This window comes from Lagopus muta, chromosome 13 (genome assembly GCF_023343835.1).
Source record: "Lagopus muta isolate bLagMut1 chromosome 13, bLagMut1 primary, whole genome shotgun sequence".
In the NCBI taxonomy this organism is placed as follows: domain Eukaryota; kingdom Metazoa; phylum Chordata; class Aves; order Galliformes; family Phasianidae; genus Lagopus; species Lagopus muta.
In genome coordinates, this window is record NC_064445.1 from 10,699,287 (window position 1) to 10,711,296 (window position 12,010).

Below are 12,010 nucleotides of genomic sequence, written 5' to 3' on the forward strand. Positions count from 1 at the left end.
TGTTTGAAATGTGCAGCTGAACTCAGGACTGGATTTAGTCGGTGTCTGCACAGTGCTTGGCTCTTCCCACGTGTGTTGTGGATGTCCTGACCCTGAGCCAGAGATGAGCTAGGAAAGTTGTCAGTGGATACAAACACTGGCTCCCAAATTCCAGAGGTAAATGTTCTGACTGTGAGCCTAAATCAGCGGCCTCCAGACCAGGGGACACGGCTCTGCTTTTCCTGAATCCGTCTCAGAAAGATGTATTCTTCTTCCTCTTTCACAGGAATACACCATTGATATCTTCTTTGCTCAGACATGGTACGACCGGCGTCTTCGTTTCAACAGCACCTTGAAGGCCCTCACACTGAACACTAACATGGTGAGCCGCATCTGGATCCCAGATACCTTTTTTAGGAACTCCAAGAGGGCTGATTCTCACTGGATAACCACCCCAAATCAGCTCCTCCGCATTTGGAATGATGGAAAAGTGCTCTACACACTCAGGTATGTGCAGAAGGTCCTACAGCTGGCTGCTGAGGTGAGGAAGCAAGGTGGTGGTCAAGGCAGCATTTTCCAGCTGTTCTGGGACAGAGTAGTGGAGATGGTCCCCAGTGCCAATGTTCTAAGACTTGCAATATGGTTGCAGAATGGGCCTCCTCTTCCTAAGAAAAGAGCCCCCCCCAAAATGTTAAACTATTTTTCTGTATCGTACTGAGACAGAAGTCAGAAGTATAAATGGTTTCCAACATGAAAATTGTTTTAATTTTTGTGTTGGTCAGCCCAGTCATTTTGATTTGATAATAAACATCTGTGCTTTTGCCATAAATTCCCGCTCTCGGAAATGAATCTGAAAAGCTCACTAAACAAAAAGGCTTGTTGAATGTGAAAATTAGATGTTTTTCCTCACTTTGAAAATATCCAAACATATGCTTTGTTTTGCTGCTGTTTTGAAATGTTCCTGCAACCAGACTGATCTTCAACAAATTAGTGTCTCTCTTTTAAGGAAGCGAGAATCCCTCTGTCACATTATGGTGTTGAAATCAAACCACCTTTGCTAGCACAAAACATCAGCCTCGCTCTCTCTCCCTTTCTCTCTCAGGCTGACGATCGAGGCTGAATGTCTGCTCCAGCTGCAGAATTTCCCAATGGACACTCACTCCTGCCCTTTGGTTTTTTCTAGTTGTGAGTATCCATATTTTAAAAGTAGTTTTAGAAGGCAAGCAGAGAAACTTCAGCACAGTAAAACTCTTTTTAAAGGAGATCCTCTTCCCTTTTATCTGCATTTTCATCTGATTTCTGTGTTCCTCTTCGAAGGCCGTTACTGATCACTCCCTAGAGCATCCTCCCAGTCTTGGTCTAGAAGAGGTATTCAGATACAGATTCACAGCACCTCTGAGTTTCTTCTTTATCTGGGTGGACAGCTGGAGGTGTTCATTTCACTGACCTTCTTGTCATTCTCACCTTCTAAACAACATATTCTGCATTGCAACTTCATTCTCTTCCTGCTCTCCAAGGGGACAGAGTAAGGGAGACTCCAGCTTTGAATACTTTCAGTACCCATTGGTACAGAAATGCTCTATCTCCATTGATAATTTTGCCTTTTTGCACTGAGAAATTCCTGTCCTCACACATTGGTTGGAAATCTGATTTACTCATTGTAGTCCTCTTTTGGCCTCTCCTGTTTCCCCTGCCACAGAGGAGATGCAACTCACATGGCTCTGAGTTGCTTCTGTAGGAAGCAACAAGCTGAGGACATACCATTGCCTCATCTTTTGCCATCCCTCATTCTTTGCTAATTAACTGTACATGCTATGCATTCTTGATAATTAGAAACACACTTTGATTTAGCTGCCAAGCTTTGCTCCTTTCCTCCTCTGAGGAGCTTTCTTGTAGGTGTCAAGGTCTCTTCTTCACAGTAGGCTTGTTTCTTTGCCAAGAAAGCCAGAACCAGGAGAAGCCATGCTCCAGATCTCCTTCTCAATGGAAGACACAACCCTTCATCTCTATACATAGACCAGCTCCCAGGTTGAGAGGTACAGAGACCTAGAGCAGGAACATTTCTTCCACATTTCTTCCCACACTGGCAGCTCTGTATTCGTGGTGTACTGATATCTGGGAAGGAAGAGTAGCCACGAGGACTGGTAAAGGCTACACGCTGCCAAGGGATGCTGAAACCCTTAAAGACTTCATGCTGGGGGAGTCCTGCTACGCCAACTCAAGTCTAATTCCCACCACTGCAGTCCCCAGGTTGCATTTCTAGCATTGCTCTTCCCTTCCCTACAACTGAAAGTGGTCAACAAAGGGAGATGCAGTCCCTGCAGCCACTGAATGCAGGAACACCTAAGGTGATCTGATCAAGGGCATCAGAAATATCTACCTGAAAACTTCATGTTTACAGAGGATCTAGAATACGATGCAAGTACTTTTGTAAACCAAGGTGGTGTATGAGAGGGAGGCATGCCATGTACTCTCTTGCTGATGTCGTTCCCCTTTCCCCAGATGGCTACCCACGTGAGGAGATTGTCTATCGATGGAGACGCTATTCCATTGAGGTCTCCGACCAGCGCACCTGGAGGCTCTACCAATTTGACTTCACAGGGCTGAGGAACACCTCGGAAGTTCTCAGGACTGGAGCAGGTGAGGCAAAGGGAGACAGCCCACAGAATCACCAGCACGTCAGAGACCTTGTGAGATGCAGAGGCCACCAGACTACTCTGTGGGTGGAAGGGGAGGTACTGTACTAACTGTACAACAGTACAGTTAGAGGAACATTAAGAAAGGAAAGATGGACCTTTGCTAATGGGAGCAGAAGTAATGAAGATGAAGGGTGCAGCGAAGTCAAAGCAGTGTAGGCCAGAACACAGACACAGGAACACTTAGGGGTGACAATGCTGATTGAAGCTATCCCTAGTCAAAGGGTTATGAGAAAGAAGTATGTGGATGCTATGTAAATTCCTGAGTGATTATAATCAGAACACAGAGAAATCAGAACTCGAAGATCTCAATTCTGGTCTTTCTCAATTCTTGGTCTTTCCTTCTGTAAAGTGGTGTGAGGCTGAACATCTGAACTATAATTAAAGAGCCAGAAGAAATGCTGCATGTATGAAGGATAAAGAAATGGAGGCCCTTCAGCCCCTCACATCCCCTTTTCTTTCCATAGACAACCAAGAAAAGCCTCTTCAGATTGCTGACTATACAGTCAAATGTATGTGGTTCTTATTTTTCAGTCCCCTGAAGCAGCAAGTTCAAGCTTCTCCCACCCTGGAGAGAGCTACTATTGCCAGTGCTGGCAGACAGCCCCTAACTTGGATAGAAAAGCAGCACAAACCACGATGAGGAGTGGTGCTGTAAAAGTGTCTTGAATGCACCAGTTTGCCATTTGTAATTCTCTTTCTTGGTAATTGCCTGCAGGCTCCATCTTAACCCTAAAATTGTCAGGTTGCTTTCTTTCAGTCCTCACTATAAGGCCTCTGAAAAAGAGGAAGAACTTCAGCTGTGAGTAGCAAAATGAACAATTAGGATGTCTACCACTACGTAACTTTTCCAGGGATAGAACCAGAATCTAAGAACTGATTGAAGGAACCTTCTTTGTCGCAGCTCATGTAGTTAGTTGACAAGATAGGCCATGTAGCCTTGTTATAGCTAAAAAGCTTTCTATAGAAAAGAAACCATTGAAGCAATCAGCTGAAGGTGAATACGCTTCTGAAACTTTCCCCAACAGAGTACTTTTCAGTGTGCATGGCAGCCAGCTGGCCAGTTAGGCAAAAACAAAATCAGCTCTTAAATTGGTCGTGAAGCCAGAAACTCAGCCACAGAGCCAGCCTGCCAATGAGGTAGCCACCGAGCCCACTAACTGCTAAAACAGCAAGCCAGCACAATGCCAGCCAGTCACAAAGTCTACCTCAACCAGGCACACTGCTATCTGTGAAGCTAGCAAGCTGAGCAGTCACAATGTCAGGCACAAGAACAGCCAGATGGGCATTTACAATAACTAGTAAACTGCAACAGAAACACTCCAAATTCTAAAACTTTCTGTACCTTGGTAAACTACATGTTATCATTCCAGTGTCTCTTTCATTTCTTGTTTTCTAGGGGAGTACATGGTGATGACAGTTTCTTTTGACTTAAGTAGGAGGATGGGTTATTTTGCCATTCAGACCTACATTCCCTGCATCCTGACTGTTGTTCTCTCCTGGGTTTCCTTCTGGATCAAGAGGGACTCTACACCAGCCAGGACGTCTCTGGGTAAGAGAAGGACTGTTTCATGTATGTTGCTTGTTGACTACTGCTGCAACACTAGCAGACTGGAAGTGTTGGAGTATGAAAGCTCCTAAAGCATTCTGGCGTTACTCAGTTTAGTGAAGTCCATCCTCCTTTCTTTTTATAGCATTGTCCTTAAGCTCAGCTGAATTTCTATCTATCTGTGTTCGCCTGAACTACTGGACTTCATTAAGATGGCAAAAGGCTCATTTCTTGATCTAAGTTCTGAACACAGTCTTCTTAAGCTGACAATGTGATGTTCTTATGCTTGAAAAGGGAGAGGAAAGGGGTGTACTGTGGCACTGCAGCACTGACTGAAGATCTCCAGCCACATGCCTCATCACTTCCTGGGGGCTCACTGTAGGTCCAGTCACATGAAGTTTGTAGGGTAATGAGCAAAGTTGCTTGGCCATAGAAATAGAATCCCAAACTCCAGCAGGAGCTGTAAGCTCAGTAGGTACAGACTTTGTCAATTATACCGTAGTGGGAGCTCAGAGAATGCCAACAGTTCTACCTGTTGTTCAGATCTGCTCTGCAATCTACAGTGGCTCTCTGAGGCAGGATAAAGCTCATGTTGATTGAATCCTGCTCTGATAGGAGCTAGAGAGAGCTTTACAAATCTTTAATGCACTTCAGCTGCATCTGTATTTTGCAGAAAGCTCAGCTTCCCAGTGCTGTCCCTCCACCCTGCCCATCTGACTTTCCCTGTTATTGAAGGTAGCATTCCCAGCCCTGCCTGCAGGCCTTTGCTGGGTGAGGAGAGACACGGGGCTGTCAGCATCAGCAGGGCTATTCAGAACCCATCCATTCTGAACATTCCTTCCCACCTCTCTATCAAAATCAATTTCTTTAGAGCCCTGGATAGGGTCAGGAGGAAAAGAAGGGTGTCATTTCCAATGGAGGTGAAGGTACACCATAGTCCATGGCTGTGGAAGGAGTGAATGGCAAGAGGCAAATGGACACCATTGTGGTGAGTGTGAGTGTCTCAAAAAATAGGGGCAGGCTCCCACAGGAGGCAGGCCTTTGCTGTAGGAAAGGATCTTGGCACATCAAGAGTAGTGCATTCTTCATATGTATGATTCCCACTACATTTCAAGCCCATAGGCCTACATTACAGTGATGCTAACTGGACCAGCTCCACTGGCATTTCAAATGTGTGGGAAGTCGCGTTGCAGTTGTTAATGCAAATGCAGTAAGAAAATATGAAAATGTCGTGCTATGCTCCCACCCCGAGCCAATGGGGGTGAGCACCTGTGACAGGTGGATTCAGATGAGTGCTGGAGAAAGAGGAGCAGGTGAAATTCCACAGCTTCCTCCACATCCTAAAATCAGTAGCTGAGAGCACAATACCAACTCTTGGAGCTGATCGTGTATTGGTTCCTAATGCCTGATCTCTGAAAACAGGTTTGTGAGCACTAATGCTACTTAGAAATCCATTCCAAGCCCCATTTGAGCCACAAGAGATTCATTACCATCTCCCATCCAGCTGATGAGCCATTGGGCCAATTTTATCCTGGGGACAAATACTCAAAGGGAGAACAATTCATCCACTGCCTGCCCAAAGACATCTGCCTAGCAGTTATTTCCTAGCATCCAAGACATTGAACTCTGCATGCAGCCTTAAACAGAGTTCAAGTTCCATGCTCCTTTACCAGTACATGTTTGTAGCCTGTGCAATGTTCTGGTTTCAAACAGCTCTTTTTGCATGATGCGTTGTCAGAGGTTACAGCAGGACCAGAGTCTGTCTAAGCAGAGCAAAAAAGGGACCAGACGTCTAAAGTCATTTCTCTCCCACAGGAGAGGGAAAATTGAGGTGTTTGAGGGGTTGAGAGCATGCTGAAGACAGAAGTGCTTTTCTTCGTTACCCGAACTAGCTTTTTTTTTCTCTTAGGTATCACCACTGTGCTAACAATGACCACACTGAGTACCATCTCCCGCAAGCACCTTCCCCGTGTTTCCTACATCACAGCCATGGACCTCTTTGTGTCTGTGTGCTTCATCTTTGTCTTCGCAGCCCTCATGGAGTATGCTACACTCAACTACCTGGTGGGAAACAAGAAGCCACTGGAGCACAACAGCAGGAAAGCCAGACTGGTAAATTGAAGCAACCAGCCAGCAGAGCTGCATACTGTTAGAACTCCAAGTCATTTAGGAATCTCTGTCCTAAGCCTGCACTGGAAACTGCTGAAGTTGTTCAGTGCCTGACATGTACTTTGTTCATAAGGTTTTCAAACCAATCTGTGTGCTGGGTCAGAGAACTTGAAATTCAGACACAACCAGAAAAATCCCCCGAGACTCCCATAAAACAAGGTCTCTGCTGGGGCCAGGAACCCTGTGCTCAATTGCTGGAGAGCTTGTCAGTATAGTTTACATGACTAAACATAAATGTCCACTTCAAGATAGAGCAATCCACGCCCAGGCTCTTCAGTCTTTACAGATTTAATCTTTAAGGATTACATAAGTATCTTAGGTCACAGAGATGCAGAGACTTAATGTCTTTTGTGGTCTGTCATCAGAAAATCTGCTGAGTGTGGAGACAGCGAACCCAGAGATGCCATAATCCTCTGGAGATCTGCCTAGGCTTAGTGCAGATACATCTGACACATCAGATGAAACAGGCCTCTGAGCCGACACCAACTGAAAACAAAAAGGCAGATCTCTACCTTCCCTCACTCCTTTCCCAGCACAGGTGGAGAGAGCTCTTCCAGGAGGTTGGTGATATGCCTCCTCTACTGGGGCACGACGTTAAGAATTGCAAACAGCCTTGCCCCAGCTATCCTCCAGCAGATGACGGCAACTAGAAGACGTATCTGGACTGTGGCTCTGCCCTCAGAGAGAGCAGAGCTCAGGGGAATGAGGGAAGGGGCTAGTACAGCTGGAAAGCAAACACCCTGCTTGCTGACTGTGGCAAAGTCGGGGAATCACAGCAAGTAGATTTTTGCTGCCTAAATCTGCACCCCAGGATGCCAGGGAGGAAACTCACAGTCATGCAGGTAACTGCCAAATCTTCGCAGTATGCCAATCAGATGCAGAGAAGGGAGATGAACAGTCATGTCCCTCCACTGCACTGTGCCTATGTTATGAACTGACCAACTGACAGTTCAGTAATTTTTGGTGAATAAAGCACGTTTTCTTGCATTTTCTTTTCCTTTAATCCACTTACCCTTCCTCATTACAGCCACCTGCTGGCGCACAGGTGATGCCATCCTTTACTGCTATCAACATCAACATCAACAGCATCATGCACTGGCCTCCAGAGATAGAGGAGGATGACGATGATGACCCTGGCTCTCCATGCCTGGAAGGAAAGGAATGTGAGAGGTTCTTCTGCTGCATTGAGGACTGTCAGACAGGGATGTGGCGGGAGGGGAGGGTCCGCATTCATATCTCCCGCCTGGACTCCTACTCCCGTGTCTTCTTCCCCACTGCCTTCCTGCTCTTCAATATCGTCTACTGGATTGCCTATCTCTATCTCTAGCCATTCTTCCTCAGCTGGAATGGACTGGAGGCCAAAAAGATGAACTCTTCAAGGAGCATAGAGAGAACAGTGTCTCTTCTGTTTAGTTGATTGTCGCTCTGAACATTCCAACCTTCTTCCAACTCTCTCATCTCTTCTAAGAAGAACCAGACAGCTTTTTTTTCTTTTTTTTTTTTAAACTTTTTTTTTTTAAACCTCCAAACCTATCTTTTTAGAGAACCTTCCCTTCCCCAAAACCCTTTCTCCAGCACCACCAGCATTTGGTTCCTTGTAAGATTGCCCCAAAATCCCTATTCCCATCTAAACCGTTAGGGATTTTGTCAAGAACAAAAACCTTAATGCTTCATTTTTCCATGCGTACCTACCCCAAAATTCCATGAGAAGTGATTGCAAATGGAGTATTCTGTGTAGTTACTACATCTGCAAAGAAAATAAAATGTACTTTACAACTTCTGTACCACCTACACCAGAATAGACTTTGTGGAGTGCTGAGGGCTTGGAGAGGTCACAAAGAAAGAATAGTGAAAGAAGGTGATAGTACAGGTTTCCCAAAGTAGCTGTACTTGATTGGAATGTTTTGAACCTGCCTAAAAACCGAGAGTGGCACAGACAAGGATGGAGTAGCCACAAGCCTCCACCAGCTCCTTGTAGCATATCTGTGGAGCATTCCTAATGCATCACTTCACTTGTTGTATCAAGTGGCATCAAAGGCACTCACCCAGGGAGGCATTTTTCTTTAGGTGGTGGTGAAAAGCGCCTCACAAGTTTTAGAAGGCCCATCTGCTTTACTGGAGCAGGCTTTTCAGTGCTTGTGTTGACGCTCAATTTACAATCAATACTTTGAGCAGTAAACACAGCTTATATTGAGCATAGCCAAAACAGGTAGAAAAGTCCTTGTGCTGTGAAGACTAGAAGCAGTCCCATGAATCCATAGAGCAGTAGATGTCTGGCTTGTCTCGTGTGATCGGGGCCCTATTCTATCATACGTGGTAGCAGGGTAGTGCTCTCATTTACAAGGACACTTGTTGAAACCATCAGATCTGTGCATGGTAGTTGATGCTAACTTAAAAATAAGTATTAGAGAAAGGAACACTATCAGCTACAAGTGCTGCACTTGCTGGTAGTGGGAGAGCAAGTTCCTGCAGCTCAAATGTTTCCTTCCTTTTTTTTTTTTAAATTAATATTTAAATTAAAAAACAGACTTTGTTAAAACTGAATGAATCCTTCCACTTGTCACCAATCTCTACCCCTTTCCTTCCCAAAATGAGAAAAGGTAGCAAGTGCTCCTTGGTAGCTCTCTTACAGATCAGACACAGAGATGGCTGCTTTGCAGGACCCTGGTCCACTACAGTGGGATTCTTCAACAAACCTAAAGAAAAGAACTAGAGAAATGCAAAACATAGTCTCAGCTGGAAAGAAACTGCATGATATAGAAAGGCAAATTCAGGTCTAAGGTATAAATTCAGGTCTCCCCATTTATACCAGCTGCTGAGATGGACCACAGCATGACTGTGAAAGGTAGTGTGCCACTAATGTTTGCTTACTCTGTAAATTACAAACAGAACCAATCTTTTTAAGAACAGCGTGTATTAGACAAATTGCTACCTAAAAGGCTCATCATGAGAAAAAAAGCTGGCATGATTGCAGAGAAAAGTTAGGAATGGTTGGCTCTTCGGACAGCTAATGGGTAGGAGGTTTTATATATTCTTAGAGAGCAATTTGATCTGGTTTAAAGATGGATTTTGACACTGTTAAATCTGATCTGAATAATGAAGTGTCATGTTTAATTCATTCATAAATACAGCTTTACCTTGGTTCCAGAGAAACAGCTAGAGTGCCTAATTAAGTATACAATAGTACAACACTCAGCTAAGTATAACCTAATGGGGTCAGACCAGCATAGCTCTGGAAGGGGAAATTGTGCCTGTCTAACCTGTTACAGTTCTTTTAAAATACCAAGTAAGAGATAAAGGTTACCCAGAAGCATAATTTGCTTAGCTACTCTGACAGCTTCTGAAAGGAGGGAAAGAAATTATGGCGGGTGGTTCTAACTAAGGAAATTGATTTAGCAAAAGAATTATTAAGGAGGTTCTAATTAGAGGAAATTAACTGAGGAGAGGGGAAAAAGAATTGTTAAGGAGGCTCTAATTAGAGGAAATTAATGTTTTAGAGAGAGACACAGAGAGGGAGAAGTCTAAGAAAAGAATCAAAACAACTTCCAGACAAGGAGGGCTGCTGGGTGACAGTGCCAACTCCCAGCCAAGCAGGTTGATGTTCTGCTCCTGATAGCAAAGTACTATTAGATGTAGCAATAGAAAAAGCTTCTATGACTCAACTCTACTCAGACAGGGAGCTGAATTAGATAGGGACCTGTGATCTCAACAGGAAAGAGCATCTTAGATTAAAATTGGCTCGTGTGACAGACTCTGAATGAAGCATGTCTCCAGATGTCAGAAGATAGCTGCTAGTGTGTGTGTGTGGAAGGGGACACCCTGGTGGCAAGCCAGGGCCCATGCCAAGTATGATCATTAACAAAATGGTAGCATAAAAGGTATGCAAGCAATGTAGGCTGTGGGGAACACAGGCAGCAGTACCTGGAAGGGAAGCATCCAAGACTGCTGGACAAGAAAATTAATTATCCTTGCCCAAAAGAGTTCAAATATCTCAAAGTCATTGCAGCTTCAGAGCACTTGGGAGCCTTGATAGATGAAGATGGTCATCATGGACACCAGAGTAAAGGTTTCAGCCCTGAGAGCAGCAGCATATTGAAATTAGACGTCTAACAGAATAAGTAAGTCAGGAGAGAAGCACAGTGTACAAGTGAACTCAGAGGATGATAGGGACTTGGGCAAAGTAGACTATACTGACTATATCATTTCACACCAAAAAAAGACAAAGCCAACACACACCTCAGTTATTTAACCAGTGATGGAGAATTTGATCGAGGAAAATAGCCCAGTGTGGGCTGGAGCACAAGGAAACTGATTACTTAGGCTGGGTAAGGAGGAGGAGGGGGCTTTTTGGCATAGGGAAATCTATGCCCATCATAAATAGCTCAATAAATCAAGACATGCACAAATTCAAGTATGTTTTTAAGTAAGCTTCGACAGTTTCTCATAAAAGGAAAGCCAAGAAAAGACAGATACATATATATATATATATATATATATTTAAATTACTTTGCAAAGCTTCCATTTCCTAAAACCAGGTGCAGGGAATATGGGGCACAGAGAACATCAGCAGCCTGAATTCGTGGCTGTATTTGAGCAGGCATGGGGAGCCAAGCCCCACTGCTTCCTTCCCAAAACTGCTTCAACCACCCGCCTTCCTCTGCATTCTGTAGTTTCTGCCATCAAGCTGGAGTGCCTTTTTCATATTGCAGCATCTTTCAGCCTGGGACAGCTGTTGCCTTTTCACCAGTCTGACTAGCTCGCTCCAGGGTACACAGCCCAAGAACATCTGGCTAATGATGGGGACTGAAAATGATGATCTCAGCATTTATGTATGGTGGTTTTTGTTTAGAAGATGAAACAAGTCAGGATAAAAAAAAAAAAGTTGATTTCTCATTTCTCTTTCTCCAATTCCTTTCTCTGCAAATTATAACAGATAAGGGACCATTTTTAGACTGTAAGCTCTTCAGGGCAGGGACTCTGTTATTGTGTATTTGTATGGAGCCTAGCACACTAGGGTTTGTCATTCATTGAGATTTTGGGATGCTACATATTATAGATAATAAACAACAGAATGGACTCTCTGTCTCCAATGGCACTGTCTACACCATTTAAGACATCCCATCTGGACTTTATGAACTTGCCAAGGGGACACCTATCAGTGCAGACACGTCCTCCCCACAGCACGAAGGGAGGCTGAGGGAGGGACCCTGCCTCCAAGAGGACGCAGCCTACACGTGCCATTATATTATTCCCTCTCTTCCTTTAATTTTCTCTGGGGTCATGTTTTCCACCTTTCTTCCTGTCCCACACCAGTCCTGGGGTTTTCCCAATACATTAGTGTGCTTTTTTCCATCCCCAGGATGGTTTCTCCCACGCGCAGAGCAGGGCTGCAGCAGGGCCTCCCCATCGTCATGGAAACCATTAGGCCGCGGAGCTGCTGCCAGCGCTCAAACTATAAAATCACTGTGCTTCTCATGCACTTTTTTATTCTTTTCTTTTTTCCTACCTTTCGATTGCTAACAGGAGGTGTTGTTATTTTTACTCAGGTTGTGGTGAGGGACTGTGATGCTTTCTGAGCAAGGCTGGGCTGCCAGCACATCCCGGGCTGCCCCAGCAC

The 12,010-nt window shown here is 44.6% G+C and overlaps 1 protein-coding gene across 1 annotated transcript in view; it reads left to right on the plus strand.

The window, feature by feature from the left end:
• LOC125699787 (gamma-aminobutyric acid receptor subunit gamma-4) overlaps window positions 1–10,878 on the plus strand; it is a 34,464-nt gene extending 23,586 nt beyond the window's left edge. The window contains exons 4-9 of the mRNA XM_048959681.1: window positions 266–486; window positions 1,082–1,164; window positions 2,482–2,619; window positions 4,075–4,227; window positions 6,134–6,336; window positions 7,421–10,878. Coding sequence (XP_048815638.1) covers window positions 266–486; window positions 1,082–1,164; window positions 2,482–2,619; window positions 4,075–4,227; window positions 6,134–6,336; window positions 7,421–7,720 — 1,098 coding nt within the window. The 3' untranslated portion in view covers window positions 7,721–10,878. The remainder of the gene's footprint in view (window positions 1–265; window positions 487–1,081; window positions 1,165–2,481; window positions 2,620–4,074; window positions 4,228–6,133; window positions 6,337–7,420) is intronic.
• The last annotated feature ends 1,132 nt before the right edge of the window (window positions 10,879–12,010 follow it).